At 43.9% G+C, this 21,294-nt stretch overlaps 1 protein-coding gene across 3 annotated transcripts in view; it reads left to right on the top strand.

Moving 5' to 3' along the window:
• Positions 1 to 21,294, top strand: part of cacna2d2a (calcium channel, voltage-dependent, alpha 2/delta subunit 2a) — a 991,061-nt gene that overhangs the window by 455,054 nt on the left and 514,713 nt on the right. For all 3 annotated transcript variants that reach the window (XM_078543862.1, XM_078543864.1, XM_078543863.1), the window contains exon 4: positions 6,836 to 6,895. In XM_078543862.1, coding sequence (XP_078399988.1) covers positions 6,836 to 6,895 — 60 coding nt within the window. The remainder of the gene's footprint in view (positions 1 to 6,835; positions 6,896 to 21,294) is intronic.

The following is a 21,294-nucleotide window of genomic DNA, read 5'->3' on the forward strand; positions in this document are numbered from 1 at the left end:
CACACTACACTGAGTCAGCACTTACTGTAAAACACCACACAGAATCAGCACGTTACTGTAAAACACACCACGTTGTGTCAGGACATTACTTTAAAACACACCACACTGAGTTAGCACATTACTGTAAGACACACCACACTGAATCAGCACATTACTGTAAAACACACCACACTGACCCAGCACATTACTGTAACACACACCACACCGAGCCAGCACATTACGGTTAAATACACCACACTGAATCAGCACATTACTGTAAAACACACCACACTGAATCAGCCCATTCCTATAAAACACACCAAACTGACCCAACCCATGACTGTAAGACATATGACACTCAGTCAGCACATTACGGTTAAACATCCCACACTGACCCAGTACATTACCTTAAAGCACACGGCACTGAGTCAGCACATTACTGTAAATCACGCCACAATGACCCAGCACCTTACTTTCAAACACACCACACTGAGTCAGCACATTACCTTAAAACACAGCACATTGATTCAACACATTACGGGAAAACACACCACACTCAGTCAGCACATTACTATAAAACAGACTGCACTGAATCACATTGCTGTAAAACACACCACACTCAGTCAGCACATTACTGTAAAACAGACTGCACTGAATCACATTACTGTAAAACACACCACACTCAGTCAGCACATTACTGTAAAACAGACTGCACTGAATCACATTACTGTAAAACACACCACACTCAGTCAGCACATTACTGTAAAACAGACTGCACTGAATCACATTACTGTAAAACACACCACACTCAGTCAGCACATTACTGTAAAACAGACTGCACTGAATCACATTACTGTAAAACACACCACACTCAGTCAGCACATTACTGTAAAACAGACTGCACTGAATCACATTACTGTAAAACACACCACACTCAGTCAGCACGTTACTGTAAAACAGACTGCACTGAATCACATTACTGTAAAACACACCACACTCACCCAGCACATTACTGTAAAACACACCACACTCACCCAGCACATTACTGTAAAACACACGACACTAAGTCAGATTACTGTAAAACACCGCACATTGAGTCAGCAAATTACTGCAAAACACAGCAGGCTGACCCAGCACATGACTGTAAAACACACCATACTGACCCAGCACATTACTATAAAACACTCCATCGTGACCCAGCACATTACTGTAAAGCATACCACACTGAGTCAGCACCTTACTGTAAGACACACCACACTGAATCAGCACATTACTGTAACACAAATGCGTTGAATCAGCACAACTGTAAAACACGCCCTCCTGATCCAGCACATTACTATAAAACAGATTTACGCTGAATCAATATTTTACTGTAACACACAATGCATTGATCCAGCAGATTACTGTAAAATGCCACACTGACTCAATGAGTGATTCTCCCCAATGTGTGGCCCACCCTGGGAATAGTGTCTTATCTCATGCTGACTGGTGATTCCCACCAAGCATAATACCCCTTTTGGTCTAATTCACTTCTTTTCTCTTAAGGCTAACTCATTTCCAATGTGCCCAGTGAAAGCATGTTTTATTCATAACTTTAACATGGACTGCGCGCAGTATATACTTTTCTGGAACTATCTTTTTTTTTAAAAAGGACACTAACAAGACTGTTAAGATGTGCTGAGGGTCAGGTGACTTCTACAAACTCTAAAACAAAAACAGAATTACCTGGAAAAACTCAGCAAGTCTGGCAGCATTGGCGGAGAAGAAAAGAGTCGACGTTTCGAGTCCTCATGACCCTTCAGCAGAACTGAGTATAGTTAGGAGAGGGGTGAAATATAAGCTGGTTTAAGGTAGGGGGGGGCAGAGAAGTTGAGGGGGGCGGTGGTTGTAGGGACAAGCAAGCAGTGATAGGAGCAGATAATCAAAAGATGTCACAGACAAAAGGATCAAAGAGGTGTTGAAGGTGGTGATATCTAAGAAAATGTGCTAATTAAGAATGGATGGCAGGACACACAAGGTACAGCTCTAGTGGGGATGGGGTGGAAAGACTGACAAGGTATTAGTTGTAGATTTAAAAATAGTGGAAATAGGTGGGAAAAGAAAAATCTATATAAATTATTGAAAAAAACAAAAGGGAGGGGGAAGGAACGGGGTGGGGATGGGGGGAGGGAGTTTAAGATCTAAAGTTGTTGAATTCAATATTCAGCCCGGAAGGCTGTAAAGTACCTAGTCGGAAGATGAGGTGCTGTTCCTCCAGTTCGAGGAATCACGGATGTAGGTGGGAAGGGACTGGACAAGGGGAGAGAGAAGGGAGTCAAGATAACGAGAAATGAGTTCCATGGGGCAGGAACAGGCTGACAGCCCTTCCCACCTACATCCGTGATTCCTCTGACACCTTACGTCACATCAACAATTTCCAGTTTCCTGGCCCCAACCGCTTCCTCTTCACCATGGACGTCCAATCCCTCTACACTTCCATCCCCCACCAGGATGGTCTGAGGGCCCTTGGCTTCTTCCTTGAACAGAGGCCTGAACAATCCCCATCCACCACTACTCTCCTCCGTCTGGCTGAACTTGTTCTCACACTGAACAATTTCTCATTTAACTCCTCTCACTTCCTCCAAATAAAAGGTGTGGCTATGGGTACCCACATGGGCCCCAGCTATGCCTGTCTCTTTATGGGGTATGTGGAACATTCCTTGTTCCAGTCCTACTCCGGCCCCCTCCCACAACTCTTTCTCCGGTACATCGATGATTACTTCGGTGCGGCTTCATGCTCTCATCGCGACCTGGAAAAATTTATTAATTTTGCTTCCAATCTCCACCCCTCCATCATTTTCACATGGTCCATCTCTGACACTTCCCTTCCCTTCCTTGACCTCTCTGTCTCAATTTCTGATGATAGACTGTCCACCAATATCCATTACAAGCCTCCCGACTCCCACAGCTACCTCGACTACAGCTCCTCACACCCCGCTTCCTGTAAAGACTCCATCGCATTCTCTCAATTCCTTCGCCTCCGTCGCATCTGTTCTGATGATGCTACCTTCAAAAACAGTTCCTCTGACATGTCCTTCTTCTTCCTTAACCGAGGTTTTCCACCCACGGTCGTTGACAGGGCCCTCAACCGTGTCCGGCCCATCTCCCGCGCATCCGCCCTCAAGTCTTCTCCTCCCTCCCAGAAACATGATAGGGTCCCCCTTGTCCTCACTTATCACCCCACCAGCCTCCGCATTCAAAGGATCATCCTCCGCCATTTCCGCCAACTCCAGCATGATGCCACCACCAAACACATCTTCCCTTCACCCCCCCCTGGCAGCATTCCGTAGGGATTTTTCCCTCCGGGACACCCTGGTCCACTCCTCCATCACCCCCTACTCCTCAACCTCCACCTATGGCACCTCCCCATGCCCACGCAGAAGATGCAACACCTGCCCCTTCACTTCCTCTCTCCTCACCGTCCAAGGGCCCAAACACTCCTTTCAAGTGAAGCAGCATTTCACTTGCATTTCCCCTAACTTAGTCTACTGCATTCGTTGCTCCCAATGCGGTCTCCTCTACATTGGAGAGACCAAACGCAAACTGGGCGACCGCTTTGCAGAACACCTGCGATCTGTCCACAAGAAAGACCCAAACCTCCCTGTCGCTTGCCATTTTAACACTCCACCCTGCTCTCTTGCCCACATGTCTGTCCTTGGCTTGCTGCATTGTTCCAGTGAAGCCCAACGCAAACTGGAGGAACAGCACCTCATCTTCCGACTAGGCACTTTACAGCCTTCTGGGCTGAATATTGAATTCAACAACTTTAGATCTTAAACTCCCCCTCCCCCCATCCCCACCCCGTTTCTTCCCCGTCCCTTTTGTTTTTTTCAATAATTTACATTGATTTTTCTTTTCCCACCTATTTCCATTATTTTTAAATCTACAATTAATACCTTGTCAGTCTTTCCACCCCACCCCACTAGAGCTGTACCTTGAGTGTCCTGCCATCCATTCTTAATTAGTACATTTTCTTAGATAATATCACCACCTTCAACACCTCTTTGATCCTTTTGTCTGTGACATCTTTTGATTATCTGCTCCTATCACTGCTTGCTTGTCCCTACAACCACGCCCCCCTCAACTTCTATCCCCCACCCCCCCCTACCTTAAACCAGCTTATATTTCACCCCTCTCCTAACTATACTCAGTTCTGTTGAAGGGTCATGAGGACTCGAAACGTCGACTCTTTTCTTCTCTGCCAATGCTGCCAGACCTGCTGAGTTTTTCCAGGTAATTCTGTTTTTGTTTTGGATTTCCAGCATCCGCAGTAATTTTTTGTTTTTATCTACAAACTCTATACAGACTACCTCAAGTTTCCAGAAAGTTTTTATTTGAATACATAAAGGTGGTATGTTCCCCCCTTGAATAATACCAAGACGAATATTATCTGTGGAATTTATGCTTGCTACTGTTTGTGGAGTTACTAAAAACACAAGTCCAGACTTCATGTCTCTGAGTTTGAACCTTAACAATGAGAACTGGGCAGAAACCAGTTCATCCTAAATAACTGTGAAGAGCTCGTCCATTACCTCATTGCGTAGCCATGGTTTAGGACTTCCTGATCATTCTAGGTGGACAGAAACCAAAACTGCATTTAGATAATGAATTGTACTTATCTCATGATCCACAGAGCAGACTACACTGACCACCTGCTGCAGAAAATCAGCAGCAGAAAAGGCAATATAAAACACATTTTTAAACCTGGAGACTGTTACATCTAAACAGTCTCCCTATCTGATTCCCATTCCAAGCCCACCTATAAAGAAACTTCATTTCCTGCTGAGAAGAAGCTGCAAGTGACTAATTTCACAACTTGCTGAACACCCATCTCTTTGAGAAATCCTACAGTAATTCCTGATATATGACTACAGTTATTGAAACCCTTTCGGAGTGAAAATGCTACATTCACCGGGTCCGCAACGACTGTTTTCCTACAACGAGCCAAATTCTGAACTATTCGTTTGTTTATAACTTATAAAAGTGCACTATTCTCTTGAACTGTGTCTTTCTCATGTGTGTGTGTGTGAGTGATGTAGAGTTCATAGTTTTGGGGCAAACACATGAATAAAAAATCCTCTATTTAAACGCGCAAAAGCTTGCTGAAAGTATTTAAATTGGCTGCCCACGCGCCAGGACTAAGGAACACGCACATCTTCCTCTTCAAAACAACACACTGATTACGGACAGTAAGTGAAAGGATACAAGGGCTTCAGTTCTCTCCCAACCCTGTCCATAACAAATGTCTAATAAGAGATTTGAAGAAAGTGATGATTCATTTATGTAATTCGAACAGAAATAGAAAATGGATTGGAAATTAAGCAATCCCTATTATTTCAACATAGTTTTCTGACTGATCAGTATAGCCAGTAAATGCCTTTTGCATCTGTAGTAAATTATATCTTAAAATACTGAATATTTTAAATTGAAATTATTTTCCATACATAAAGCTGATCATATATTCAGAATATTTTTCATTTTCGTTATGTTATCTGTGCTCAGGTTGTGAAAGACTTACCAGATATAATTGTACCCGTGGAGAATGAAGTATGTTGACACCTTTTAAAATATAGTTCCCAAATACATGGGTTTTTTTTAAGTATTCAATTACCTGCCCATTGAGTATTTTATTTAATATTGTTTTTCTGGTTAAAGCTTTAGGATCTGATTTAAGATTATATCAACTTCGAGTTAAAAAAAGTGTTACAATAATAATTGAGATCAGTGTTTAAAATTCAAAATACTATGTTGCCATTGTCTTACAAATGAGCTCAACAAATCAATAATATACAGCATATTGTGTATTAAAACTCTAAAGTCAGGGCACACTGCTTGTCAATTTCCTATGCTCACATTTGTAATGAAAACTACTTATGTAAACCTGGTGTACTGGTGTTACTGCCAGTGCTGGGGTTGTTCAGGAGAATGTAATTACAGCATGGTAGGTTTGCGTAGGCAGTTATGTAATAAACGTTGATGTAGGGATTTAAGAAAGAAGTAGAGCTTGATTTCTTGACATTAGAAATCCTGAAGTGCTTCATAACCAATGAAATGTTTTTGAAATGTGGTCATTGTGATGCTATTACTGAACTTTTCATTGTCTTTGTTACTGTGCCTTCACTCTTGGCAGTGCCATGGCTCAGTTGGTGGCTTGCTTACCTCTGAGTCAGAAGGCTTTGGGTTCAAGTCTCTCCACAATATTCGAAGTTCACACTCTAGTGCAGCACTGAGGGAGAGTTGCACTATTGGAGGTGCAGTCTTTCAGACCCGAGACCCCATGGACTATTTGAAGAAGAGCAAGAGAGTTCTCCCTGGTGTCCTGGCCAATATTTATCCCTCAACCAATATCACAAAAACAGATGATATGGTCATTATTACATTGCTGTTTGTGGAAGTTTGCTGTGTGCAAATTGACTACATTACGACAGTGGCTACACTTCAAAAGTATTTCATCACTTATAAAACACTTGTGGACATCCTGAGGTTGTGAAAAGTGTTATATTTTTCATTATCACCAAGTCTTCATGCTTCCTGTAACTGAGTCTTCTATGTTGCTGTCATCCTTCTCACTCCTTGCCTTTACTTTCAGTCAGTCGTGTAATAATTTTAGAATGGTTTAATTCTACTGCCAAAGGAGACTGTCCATATTGTAAATACATCTCTGCTGATCCAGGCCTAATTTGAAAGGTTCTGTTAAATCTATTGTGGCCATTCTTATGTTTAAAATTATCTTGTTAGCAAGTGTTACTGTATTTATCTGAAATTATCATTTCACTTAAAGTTGGCCTCTAATTCTCATTCCTTGTGTTCCCTGTAGAGACTGGCCAAGGCTGCAGAGCAGTTTCAGAAGGAGCATCGTTGGCAAGACGATATTAAGGTATGACCATTTCAGTTTTACTTGGTTCCGAGAAGGGATCTTGATTTCCTAGTTTACTTTAGGTGTTGGTCACCTCACATCCAGATGGGTTTGCCCAGAGTAAGGAGTATTTGCCTTGCATGTTGACTGGATGTAGAGATATTGTTGCAGACCAGCATTACCCAGTATTACAAGGAACCAGGAACAAACGTGCCCCAACAGATTTACAACAGAGAATGAAATAAGTCATTTGTTTTGAGTGCTTGCGGTTTTGCCAATGTTTTCTGACATTTCTCACTGTTTCCTGGTGATTGCTAGTGTTCGTCAATTGGATTTATCACCTTCAGGTTCAATTGTTTTCTTTCTGTGAGGTAAAGGTCATCATATTATTTTCTACACAGAACTTGGGAGCTGTGAATATTTTTTAGTTGAAAATTGAAAGTTGTTGCTGGGTTTAACAGTCAAAGCTGTAGCAGCATTCCTGTATTAACATCATAAACGCAATGTACTTTCAATAATTAAATGATAGTAAAGGTTATTCGGATGATCGAGGTTGCTGTACTTTGCTGTCTCTCTCTCTCTCCCTCTCATTTAGATTCAGTGCATGAGGTGCTGAGAATGGAATCTAATCTCCTTCAGGGCCAGCATTAAAAAGACAAACACGACAATTTTCAATTTTGAGCTGCCTCAGCCCTTCATGATGATTCCCAAGCCACAATTCTACTTAAACATTGAAATACATGTTTATACACAAGTCTATCAATTGCACTTCATACCACACCCAATGGATGGAATTTAATGGCCAACTTGGGAGCGACTGGGAGGCTGGGGTGGGGTGTGGGGCGCTTAATCAGATGGGAAGGCACAAGATGGATAGATTGTTGCCTTCCCAACCCACCACCGATTAAGTCCAGGGCGAGGAAGGTCTTCCCACCCCTAGGTCAATTGAGGCCCTTAAGTTGTCAATTATGGGCTACCTATGGGCCTGATCCCACTGCTGCTGGTATTGGTGGCCTGCCTGTGAGCTGGCTGGGGCAGGGTCACTTCTGTTCGGGAACCCTGTGCTGTACGAAGGGCTCTGCTGGTGGCAAGGGCTGCCCTGCGGGAAGACATCCCAACCCTTCAAACCAACTTCCCTACCCCCCTCGCTGGGGCCTCCCTGACTGAACCCAGTCAGATGAGCTCAATTACCTGTGTTTTGCTGCCTCCAGCACTGTTCCTTCTCCTAGTCCTCCTGCAATCCCAGCAGTGGTCACCGCTCCCAGTGACGCTGCTTATAATCATCAGATCATAAGAAATAGGGGCAGGAATTGGCCATTCAGCCCATCGAGACTGCTCTGCCATTCGATAAGATCACAGCTGATCAAACCTTGGCCTTAACTCCATTTTCCTGCCTGTCCCTCATACCCTTGATTTCCTTGTAAATCAAAACTACAAGAGTGCCCTGAGAGGAGCCCACAGGTGCTTCTGCTCCTCTACTCTTTTAGGGCACACTTACTTCTCAGTTGAGCAGGGAGGGATATGAGTGCCTAGCGATGACTCTAGGTTTCTCATTTGCCTCTCACCCAGCCGTTACTCCATCAAGCTTATGGATGAGATGAAACGCTGTGATAAGCTGGATGTGGCTATCCATGAGGGTGGTCACTCTCTGAATGGAGGAAATAATTAGAAATAATTGCAGACACCTCCACTACCAAATCAGTTTAGAGACAAAGTGCAATACTGAACTACAAACCCAGGTAACCTTAGTGCAGCATAACAAGGTCCAACTGTGGGAATTTCACAAAGGAACCTCTCAAATATGGAAAGTGCTGCAGTGCCGTTTATGAAACTGAGCCTCAAAGAATGATTGATTGAATCTTCCTTAATATTTAGGCAGAGACGTTAGAGTGACTTTTGTTGACAAATATTCAAAAATCTTGGATATCCATGCTGTACCTTACCAGATCACGGAAATCATTGCAGACAGGATTTGTGTCGAAAATATCTCACTCCTGTAAGAACTGCTAACTGTAACATTACAAAGACGCTTTAGAACAGGAGGAACATCAAGTGGTTAACAGAAGAAGCTGGTCATTAGCAGATATATGAAATGGAGTTAGAAGTCTGACTAACACATCAAAAGTTATTGTCTACTACATATTGTGAGGCTACTCCTGCTAAAATGATCCAGTAAATACTTGTGAATATTTGTGCTCCTTTTATTGAGGACAGGAATCCCAGTCACTAAGACCGAATTGAACAAAAGGCTGACAGATTTGTGGGTGTCTTCGACATAATTCCAAATAAGGAAGCCCTAGCTGGAATGTCTGCCTGATGTTGTGCATGGCATCATCAATAAACCTTTGTTCTTATTCGTTCACAGAATGCAGGCAATGCTGGCAGACCAGCATTTTTAGCTCATCCCTAACTGCCCTTGAGGGGAACTGCCTTCTTGAACTGCTGCAGTCCATCTGGTGTAGATACACCCACCGTGCTGTTAGCAAGGAAATTACAGAATTTTGCCCCAGCGACAGTGAAGGGACGGCGATATTGTTCCAATCCAGGATGGTGTGATGGTGTGTGCCTTGGAGGTGAACTTGCAGGTGGTGGTGTTGCCTTTGTCTTTCTAGTTGGTAGAGGTCACAGGTTTGCAAGGTGCTGTCAAAGGAGCCTTGATGAATTACTGCAGTGCTTGTTGTAGATGATACATTTTGCTGCCACTGTGCATTGGCGGTGGAGGGTGTGAATGTTTAAGGTGGTGGATGTGGTGCTGATAAAGCAGGCTTGTTTGCCCTGAAGGTGTTGAGGTTCTTGAATACTGTTGGAGCTGTATTCATCCAGAGAAGTGAAGAATATTTCATCACACTTTTGACTTGTGTCTTGTAGGTAGTGGAAAGGCATCTGGGAGTCAGGAGGTGAGTTACTCTCTGCAGAATTCCCAGTCTCTTTCTGCTCTTGTAACCACTATTTATATGGCTGATCCAGTTAAGTTTCTGGTCAGTGGTAACTCCCAGGTCTTAATGTTGGGGAATTCAGTGATGGTAATGCCATCAAACGTTATGGGGGGATGGTTAGACTCTCTCTTATTGGAGATGGTTATTGCCTGGAACTTGTGTGGCACAAATGTTACTTTCACTTTTCAGGCTTGGATTGCTTGTTGTCAAGATCTTACAGCAAATGGCCACAGACTGCTTCATTGTTTGAGAAGTTCTAAAGGGAACTGAACACTGCAATCATCAGCAAACATCCCCAAATCTGACTTTTTGATGGAAGGATGGTCATTGATGAAGCAGCTGAAGATGGCTGTGCTTAGGGAATTATCCTGAGGAACTCCTGCAGTGATGCTTTGAACTGAGATGATTGACCTCCAACAACCGCAAAAACCTTCCTTTGTGCTCGGTATGACTACAGCCATTGGAATGTTTTTCCCTTGATTCCTGCAATCTAAAGCAGCCCAGATGTTACCTACAGCCTCTTGCTCTCCAGATTTGCTGTTCTTGATTAAGATGTCACTGCTGTAGCTGTGGAGTTAGCTTTCTGAGCCACCACTTAAACAATTTTCTCAAAATTCTGGTACATATTGAATATTCACCAGCCTAGCATTGCAGCAAAGCTAATCAAACCTGATGATTTAGAAACATAGTAAAATAGAAGCAAGAGTAGGTCATTCAGCCCTTCGAGCCTGCTCCACCATTCAGTTTGATCATGGCCGATCATCTATCTCAACGCCGTACTCCCACACTCTTCCCCATACCCCTTGATGCCTTTAGAGTCTAGAAATCTATCTATTTTCTTCTTTCCAAGCCAGGATGGTGTGATGGTGTGTGGCTTGGAGGTGAACTTGTAGATGGTGGTGTTGCCTTTGTCTTTCTCCATCTTAGCCAATTTGTCTCTCATACCTTCATAAATTCCTTTGTTCAAATTTAACACCCTGGCTTCAGATTGAACTACCTCACTTTCAAACATAATGCAAAATTCTATCATATTATGGTCACTCACACCTAAAGCTTCTTTTACAACAAGATTATTAATTGGCCCTTTTTTGTTACATAATACTAGATCTAAAATAGCCTGTTCCTCAACATACTGCTCTAGAAAACTATCCCTATCACAGTCCAGAAACTCATCCTCTACAGCAGTGCTCACTAGATTTATACAGCAGATTGAAGTCAACTATGATTACTTCATTTCCGATGCTACATGCTTCTCTAATCTCCTGATTAATACCATGCCCCACACTCCCACTACTGTTTGATAGTCAATAAACAACTCCTACCAATGTTTGCTGCTCCACATTTTGTTCTTCAGATCTGAAATCTTCCCTTACTGTCCTTCCTGAATGTTGAATATCCTTGAATATTCATATCCCAGTTTGGTCACCCTGTAGCTACATTTCTGTAATGGCAATTACATCATACCCATTTACCTCTATTTGTGCCTTGTAATCATCTACCTTGTTGCAAACTCTGCTGGTGCCCTTAATGTCTTTTTGACATTATTCCACATTCCACTTGCCTTTGCTTCGCCTGCCTTCTAATTTCACTTGCTACTTATCTGTCTTTTTTCTTATTCATTCACGGGATGTGGGCTTCGCTGGCTAGGCCAGCATTTAATGCCCATCCCTAGTTGTCCTTGAGAAGGTGGTGGTGAGCTGCCTCCTTGAGCCACTGTAGTCCCTGTGGGGTAGGTACACCCACAGTGCTGTTAGGAAGGGGGTTCCAGGATTTTGACCCAGTGAAAGTGAAGGTCGTTTCCAGTGTCTAAGTTGATGCCGGGTGGTCCATCTGGTTTCATTACTTTTTTTCAGACTTTGTAGCAGTTTGATACAACTGAGCGGCTTGCTAGGCCATGTCTGGAGTCACATGTAGTCCAGGTAAGGACGGCAAGTCCCTAAAGGACATTAGTGAACCAGATGGGTTTTTACAACAATCGACAATAGTCATCATTAGACTTTTAATTCCAGATTTTTATTGAATTCAAATTCCACCATCTACTGTGATGAGATTTGAACCCAGGTCCCCAGAGCATTACCCTGGGTCTCTGGATTACTAGTCCAACGACAATACCACTACACCATCACCTCCCCTTTTCTCACTGCTGTTTCTCCCTGATGGTTCACAGTTTATTGGCACAGAATTTTGAATGTAGTGGAACGTGATCTTGACAGTTTGAAGGAATTTGAAAGCTGAGATTTTTTTCTTGAGAACTTTCTGCTTGTCGTCTCTCAACAAAGGTGTCCTAGCTGTCAGCTGTACTTATTCACATCAAAAGCCCTGGTGGAGGACGGGAGGCCAGCCAGTAGAGCATTGGTGTAATCAGTCTGGAGTGACAAAGGCATGGGCAATGGTGTCAGCAATGGATGGACTGAGGCGGGGATAGAGATGAGTTATGATAGGCTGAATGTTTGATGGAGGGACTATGGGGGAAGGAAACTCAGTTCAGGATAAAATATGGTGCTGAGATTGCAAGCAGCCTGGCTCAGCCCGAGATCGACCGAGTGGTCGATAGGTGAGGAAGGTATGGGGCCAAACATAAGAATTTGGATCTCTCCTATGCCTAGCTGGAGGAAACTTGCTGTTCATATATGACTGAGTCCACAGCCCAGCAGCGATGAAGAGCGGAGCGAGGCTGGAGCGATATAGTTATGTGTCATCATGTGGTAGCTGACCTCAGATCTATAGATGATGTTACCAATGTGTAGAGGAGGGACCAAAGTTTAGGGGATAATGGTCGGGTGAAAAGCAATGGATAGAGATTCTTTCCTACGATCGGGTAGTCAAGATTGGAATCAAGAGAGGCAGTTTTCAGAAGCTAGACCATTGTTTTGATCTCAAGGGAGACCATTAATTTTTAAAGAAATTCAAACTCCCTAGTTTTTAACTGAAATAATCATACAGCAAGATTTCATGTTTTAAACAGGAAACTTTTAGTGTACAAGAATTAACCAAAGCAAGTACCACAAACTTGATACTATATTTTGTAAACACTTATTATTTAAGCCTGAAAATCTCAGCAAGACTCTCCCTGTTCTAGTTTATTTCCACCCGAGAGTCCTCCCATATATTGCAGGATCTTCATGGTTCATTCAGTTCTCTTGGTACCAAACCAGGGTGTGCCACTGGTCTTAGGAATTCACTTTGACTCCCCTTAGTTTCCCAGTCTGGCAGGAAGACTCCCAGAGCTCACTCTGCGAGGCTTCCACTGGCTTTACCAGGCAGATCTGACTATTTTAATTCCTCAGGAATTTGGACTTTTCACTGAGCATGGGCCCCGCTCACAATTTCTGCGTAGTGGCTCCAGGTCAGGAACACCCCTGTTTCCTAATGGCCTCTCTGCTCCTTGTTCTGCTCGCCAGCAGATACACCACTGCCTTCTCACAGCCTTCCAAGCTGACTGACTGTGTTTCTGTGCGAAACCACACAGATAAACCCAAACCAAAGAGTAGTTCCTTGCAACCTATCTGCATGACAATGTGGTCCACTCTGGATATCCCATATAGAGATCCAAACCAATCATCCACAATTCCCAAACTGGTCCTTTGATCTAAAAAATTTATGGATGCCTTAAGATCTCTTGTTTACCCTTTGCTTTCAAATCTTTCTTGACCTGGGACCCACATGAATAACTTATACCTCTTATGAAGACAACTGTAGACAACTTGTCTCTGCCAATACTCAGAAAGGGGTTCGGTGTTTTCAGCGTTTTCACACTTCTAATTCTAATGTTATAAAATGATCCATCCTGGTCTCCTCCTGGGGTCGCCAGCGTCACAGATGCCAGTCTTCAGTCAATTTGATTCACTCCACGTGATAACAAGAAACGGCTAAAGGCACTGGATGCTTCAAAGGTGATGGGCCCTGACAACATTCTGGCATTAGCACTGAAAACTTGTGCTCCGGAATTTGCCGCACTCCTAGCCAACCTGTTCCAGTACAGCTACAACACTGGCATCTACCTGGCTATGTGGTAAAATGCCCAGGTATGTCCTGTACACAAAAAGCAGGACAAATCCAACCCAGTCAATTATCACCCCACCAGTCCACTCTCGATCATCAGCAAAAGGATAGAAGGTGTTTTTGACAGTGCCATCAAGCGGCACTTACTCAGCAATGACTTTCTCACTGACACTCAGTTTGGGTTCTGTCAGGGCCACTCAGCTCCTGACCTCATTACAGCCTTGGTTCAAACATGGACAAAAGAGCTGAACTCCAGAAGTGAGGTGAGAGTGACTGCCCTTGGCATCAAGGCTGCATTTGACTGAGTGTAGCATCAAGGAGCCCCAGCAACACTGGCTTCAATGGGAATCAGGGGGAAAACTTTCTGCTAAGGATAGTGTTCTAGGCCCAACCATCTTCAGCTGTTTCATCAATGACTTTCCCTCCATTATAAGTTCAGAATTGAGGATGGTTGTTGATGATTGCACAATTTTCATCACCATTCGCAACTCCTCAGATACTGAAGCAGTCCGTGTCCATATGCAGCAAGACCTGGGCAACATTCGGGCTTTGGCTGATAAGGGGCAAGTACTATTTGTGCCACGCAAGTGCCAGGCAATTACTATCCCCAACAAGAGAGATTCTAACCATTTCCTCTTCACGTTCAATGGCATTACCATTACTAAATCTCACTATCAGCATCCTGGGGATTACCATTGATCAGAAACCGAACTGGACTAGCCATATAAATACTGTGGCTACAAGGACAGGCAAAGGTTGGGAATTCTGCGGCAAGTAACTCCACCTCCTGGCTCCCCAAAGCCTGTCCACCATCTACAAGGTACAAGTCAGGAGTGTGATGAAATACTGTCCATTTGCCTGGATGACTGCAGCTCCAACAACACTCAAGAAGCTTGAAACCATCCAGGACAAAGCAGCCCACTTGATTGGCACTCCATTCACTACCTTAAACATTCATTCCCTCTACCTTCTACGCACAGTGGCAGCAGCATGTACCATCTGCAAGATGCACTGCAGCAACTCACCAAGGCGCCTTCGACAGCACCTTCCAGCCCGTGACCATTACCACCTAGAAGGACAAGGGCAGCTAATACATGGGAACACCACCACCTGGAAGTTTCCCTCCAAGCCACTCACCATCCTGGCTTGGAAATATATCGCCGTTCCTTTACTGTCACTGGGTCAAAATCATGGAACTCCCTCCCTAAAAGCACTGTGGGTGTACCTACACCACATGGACTACAGTGGTTCAAGAAGGCAGCTCACCACCACCATCTCAAGGGCAATTAGGATGGACAGTAATGCTGGCCTAGCCAGTGATGCTATCCCGTGAAAGAATGCAAAAATACAAGCTCCCATTGAACTGCAACGATTTTAGGCTTTGTTTACCGGCCACTCACCCAGGTTTTTCCCACTTATCTTACATTTAAAAATTCAATTGCCAATCAAACATTATACACCTAAAACATATGAATATGTAATTACAGATTCATAATACAATGGAGGGGAGCCATTTGCAGAATAATGGTACAGCCAACCTTGTCAGAATGCAGATTGGTCATGGAGGATATTGTTTGTGATTTTGCTTAGATCTCTTTCAATGCTGTGGGATGAATGGAAGCATCATCAGAAGAATTCAGGCCTCAAGATGCAGGAGAGTTAGGCTCAGATTTGGGAGGCAATCACATGTTCTAAAACCTTGGGCAGGAAAAGGAGATCAAAGATGTGGCTGGTAGGACAGAGGGATCATTTAGAAGGCAGTGAAACGAATAGGGTGTAAGAAGGTTCAGGAGACAATATAGATATTTTTCTGGAGAAAGAAAGGATCTGGTGAGAAGGCAGGAAAGTAGCATTGAAATAAAGCAAAAAGGGATGGGCTTGTCTGGACCAAGTCACTTCTTGCTTGTTCTAAAATTTCCACGGGTGGGATGAGGTTTCATGAAGGTTTTTAAAGCTTAATAAAAATTTTTAATAAAATTCATTGATAGGTCCCAGCTCATGTGACACTGTCACATAAGGGGACATGTCTTAAAAAAAAATTTTTCTTTATTAAAATTTCCAAAAATCAAAATAATCTCCCTGAGGCAGCTCTGTGCCTCAGGGAGATTTCTGCATTCTTTCGCGTGCATGCCTACTCCCCCCGCCCGCACAGGGAGCACATTGCACTTCTGGGGGCGCATCACGCTGGGTGGGCCTTAATTGGCCCACCCGCGTAAAATGGTGGTGCCCAGCCAATTGCGGGCGGCGATCGGCTATGCGCCCGCCCACACCCGCTCCCATCCAACCCCCCCCGACGGGGAGAAAATTCTCCCTAGGGAGTTTTTGTATAGTACTGTTCAGAGCGGTTGGAAAAGGCTTACACATTACATACATAGCGATTGAAAAGAAAGACGTACATTTATCTAGCAATCTACATGACCTCAGACCTTCATAAGTGCTTCAGGTCAATGAAGCATTTTTTGGAGTCTAGTCACTGTTATAAAGTAGCATGGCAACCAATTTAAATGCATAATAGAGTTTAAAATAGAACCTATAGGATCTGTACATTCCAGAGTAGTTCTTTGGATGCACTGTTAGTTTGTATAGGCAAAAGCCTGAAAAGATAAATCCATTTCTACAGACTCATGAACTTGTGTTCTGACCATGCAAAGAAAATGTAAAGACTTTGGGTGGATGTTGGTCCTAATTTGCAGCAATGATCCCAGAGAGGATATTTAGATAGAGGATACAGGTAGTACAAGCAATGAAAGTACTGACCTTAACCAATGCCATACTTTTGGAGCCTTAAAATTGGGACACGTTGTTAAAGTAATGTGGGTCGCATTTATGGATGAGCAAGTAATCTAGAGGGTCTATAGATAATGAAACTAGGGCAAACACAGTAATACTCAACTTCCCTATTGCCAGTGCCTGCAGGAATTAATCCCCGCCACCTCCTCATAGACATACCACAAACCTCCCTCCACCCCACACACTCCATATTGTTATGACCGAGGTGGGGACACTTGCAGATACTTAATTTCAGCACATGGAGCAACTTATATTCACATCTGGCTGTGGACTGCTAAAAGGCTGCTGCCTTCTTTTCACAAGCAGTTGGTCCTTCCTTTTTAAAGCGAAGACAAAACCAACTTTTAAACATAGCTTTCCAGACATTTTTTTTTCAGCGCGTAAACCAGCATGTGACCCCCTTTATACACAGTCCACCAGGGTCAAGAGGTGCTGCTTAATTACCTTTTCTTGTAAAAGGATGTCTTTTCTTGGATCATTTTTTATGGTTAGTATTCATGACAATACACAAGCACACACACACACACTCCTTAATCCCCCCACATGCACAAATCCACCACCACTTCTCTCACACATACCATGCACTCTATGATAAGGAGATGAGAAGCTACTCCCTTGCTTAGGTGATGTTGACTTCTGCTGTTCTGAAAAATGAAAGAACACAGGCTCACTTTACTGGTTCAGAGTCAGGTCAGTGTGTATTTGGCAGAGTGTCTCTGTAGCCTTAATATTACATGATAGTCTGCTCATTCCTCAAGCTGAGCAAAGTACCTGTCACATCCAGTGCATCTCAGGAGATTTTGATGCCTGTTTTCAGACTTGCTCAACCATTCATGTCATGTGTGGAGCATGCATTTAACAAGAATATGGAACGTGGAATCTTTACAGTGTGGCACTGAAGAGTTGGTTGTTGCATTGATTAAATTAGTGGCTTTCTTTCTAATGCTTTTCTTTGCTCTATGAAAAGCAGTTATTTTAATAATACTGTGAGGAATTCAAACTTTTTACTCATTCAAAACACTGCTGCCCATATCCTATCCTGCACCAAGTCCCACTCAAACGTCACTTAAATATCTTAGCATGCCATGTGGCTATTTTGTTCCTGTGATTAGATGATGATCATAGCATCTTGTAGCAATGTACAGGGCCGAGCAATACTGACACAGTCTTACATAGGACTGAATAATACAGAAATGCGACTGACACAGGACTGAAGAATGCTGACTGTACTGACAAAGGACTGAGCAATACTGATACTGTTGTCATGAACACTTAATCATAGAAAATGGGTCATCTTCAAGGACCAAGAACATTCTGGAAGAATTTGTGTTTTAAAAGATCATGTCCCTTAAAGGTAAAAACAAAAAGCTACTGCGGATGCTGGAAATCCAAAACAAAAACAGAATTACCTGGAAAAACTCAGCAGGTCTGGCAGCATCGGTGGAGAAGAAAAGAGTTGACGTTTCGAGTCCACATGACCCTTCAACAGAACTGAAGTATAGTTAGGAGAGGGGTGAAATATAAGCTGGTTTAAAGTGGGGGGGCTGGGGGAGAGAAGTTGAGGGTGGGGTGGTTGTAGGGACAAGCAAGCAGTGATAGGAGCAGATAATCAAAAGATGTCACAGACAAAAGGATCAAAGAGGTGTTGAAGGTGGTGATATTATCTAAGAAAAGTGCTAATTAAGAATGGATGGCAGGACACTCAAGGTACAGCTCTAGTGGGGGTGGGGTGGAAAGACTGACAAGGTATTAGTTGTAGATTTAAAAATAATGGAAATAGGTGGGAAAAGAAAAATCTATATAAATTATTGAAAGAAAAAAAAAAGAAGAAAAAAAAAGGGGGAGGGGGAAGAAATGGGGTGGGGATGGGGGGAGGGGGAGTTTAAGATCTAAAGTTGTTGAATTCTATATTCAGCCCGGAAGGCTGTAAAGTGCCTAGTCGGAAGGTGAGGTGCTGTTCCTCCAGTTTGCGTTGGGCTTCACTGGAACAATGCAGCAAGCCAAGGACAGACATGTGGGCAAGAGAGCAGGGTGGAGTGTTAAAATGGCAAGCGACAGGGAGGTTTGGGTCTTTCTTGCGGACAGACCGCAGGTGTTCTGCAAAGCGGTTGCCCAGTTTGCGTTTGGTCTCTCCAATGTAGAGGAGACCGGATTGGGAGCAACGAATGCAGTAGACTAAGTTAGGGGAAATGCAAGTGAAATGCTGCTTCACTTGAAAGGAGTGTTTGGGCCCTTGGACGGTGAGGAGAGAGGAAGTGAAGGGGCAGGTGTTGCATCTTCTGCGTTGGCATGGTCAGGTGCCATAGGTGGGGTTTGAGGAGTAGGGGGTGATGGAGGAGTGGACCAGGGTGTCCCAGAGGGAACGATCCCTACGGAATGCCGCCTGGGGGGGTGAAGGGAAGATGTGTTTGGTGGTGGCATCATGCTGGAATTGGCGGAAATGGCAGAGGATGATCCTTTGAATGCGGAGGCTGGTGGGGTGATAAGTGAGGACAAGGGGGACCCTATCATATTTCTGGGAGGGAGGAGAAGGCGTGAGGGCGGATGTGCGGGAGATGGGCCGGACGCGGTTGAGGGCCCTGTCAACGACCATGGGTGGAAAACCTCGGTTAAGGAAGAAGGAGGACATGTCAGAGGAACTGTTTTTGAAGGTAGCATCATCAGAACAGATGCGACGGAGGCAAAGGAACTGAGAGAATGGGATGGAGTCCTTACAGGAAGCGGGGTGTGAGGAGCTGTAGTCGAGGTAGCTGTGGGAGTCGGGAGGCTTGTAATGGATATTGGTGGACAGTCTATCATCAGAAATTGAGACAGAGAGGTCAAGGAAGGGAAGAGAAGTGTCAGAGATGGACCATGTGAAAATGATGGAGGGGTGGAGATTGGAAGCAAAATTAATAAATTTTTCCAGGTCCCGACGAGAGCATGAAGCAGCACCGAAGTAATCATCGATGTATCGGAGAAAGAGTTGTGGGAGGGGGCCGGAGTAGGACTGGAACAAGGAATGTTCCACATACCCCATAAAGAGACAGGCATAGCTGGGGCCCATGTGGGTACCCATAGCCACACCTTTTATTTGGAGGAAGTGAGAGGAGTTAAAGGAGAAATTGTTCAGTGTGAGAACAAGTTCAGCCAGATGGAGGAGAGTAGTGGTGGATGGGGATTGTTGGGGCCTCTGTTCAAGGAAGAAGCTAAGGGCCCTCAGACCATCCTGGTGGGGGATGGAGGTGTAGAGGGATTGGACATCCATGGTGAAGAGGAAGCGGTTGGGGCCAGGGAACTGGAAATTGTTGATGTGACGTAAGGTGTCAGAGGAATCACGGATGTAGGTGGGAAGGGACTGGACAAGGGGAGAGAGAAGGGAGTCAAGATAACGAGAAATGAGTTCCATGGGGCAGGAACAGGCTGACACGATCGGTCTGCCAGGACAGTTCTGTTTGTGGATTTTGGGTAGGAGGTAGAAGCGGGCCATCTGAGGTTGGGCGACCATCAGGTTAGAAGCTGTGGGAGGAAGATCTCCAGAGGAGATGAGGTCAGTGACAGTCCTGGAAACAATGGCTTGATGTTCCGTGGTGGGGCCATGGTCCAGGGAGAGGTAGGAGGAAGTGTCTGCGAATTGACCGTTAAAGTGTTGATGCAGGACTCTGATTCCTATTCCTGGAAAAGACATTCTTTTACAAGAAAAGGTAACTAAGCAGTTTTAAAGAAGCTGGAAACCTCTTGATTCGGGAGAACTGTGGAAAGGGGGTCACATGGTAGTTTATGGCTCGGGAAAAAAACATAGCTGGAACTCTGTTTAAAAGTTGGCTTTGCTATAAAAAAAGAAAGACGAACTGCTTGTGAAAAGAAGGCAACAGCCTTTTTGCATTCCAGAGCCAGTCAACAGCCGGATATGAACATAAGCTGCTTCTAAGTTGTTCTACGTTCTGGAATTGAGTACCTGCAAGTGTTCTTCAAGTCTGCCTGAAAAGCCGTGCAAGAGTCATCGATTGTTTCACAGCGAGCCCAACCCTATAACCCGGACATCATTTCAAGGACTCCATCATCTATCCTTTTCCCTTCAACCATTGACCGTTAACCTTTGGCAGAATTTCTCTCTTTTTTTGGGGTGTGTATGTGACTTAAGGTATTTTGAAAGAGTAATTAGTATACTTCCATATTTCATACAGTATGTTAATAAGTTTTGCCTTTCTATTTGACAAGACTGGTTTTATAATGAAAGAGTAATTTTGTTGTTTACTGAAGAAACCTGTTCATTGAGTAGTCATTCTGAGATTAGTAGAGAAATCACATATTTGGCCATATAATTAGCTGGAAACATCATTTAAATATATGTTGTGATCCGTGGAATAGTGGGACTAGAGACAGACAGTGCACTCCTCCTATCCCGGTTGTAACACTGTGCGAAGATAGCATGAAAAATATTGACACTGCACTAATACAGGAATGAAGAATACTGACTGTATTGACAGAGGACTAAGCAATGCTGAACCTGTATTAAGACAGCATGAACAATGCTGACACTGTGCTAACACAGGACTGAATGATTAAATAGTTACAGCTCAAAAGGAGATCACAACTCGTCGTGCCATGCTAGCTCTCTGCAAGAGCAACGCGGATTGTCCCACTCCTTGGCCTGACCCTTTGCAAACTCTGGCTTTAACTGCTGGCATACTCATAAGTTCGTAGACTCTG

The sequence above is a fragment of the Cetorhinus maximus genome, chromosome 6 (genome assembly GCF_964194155.1).
Source record: "Cetorhinus maximus chromosome 6, sCetMax3.hap1.1, whole genome shotgun sequence".
Lineage (NCBI taxonomy): Eukaryota > Metazoa > Chordata > Chondrichthyes > Lamniformes > Cetorhinidae > Cetorhinus > Cetorhinus maximus.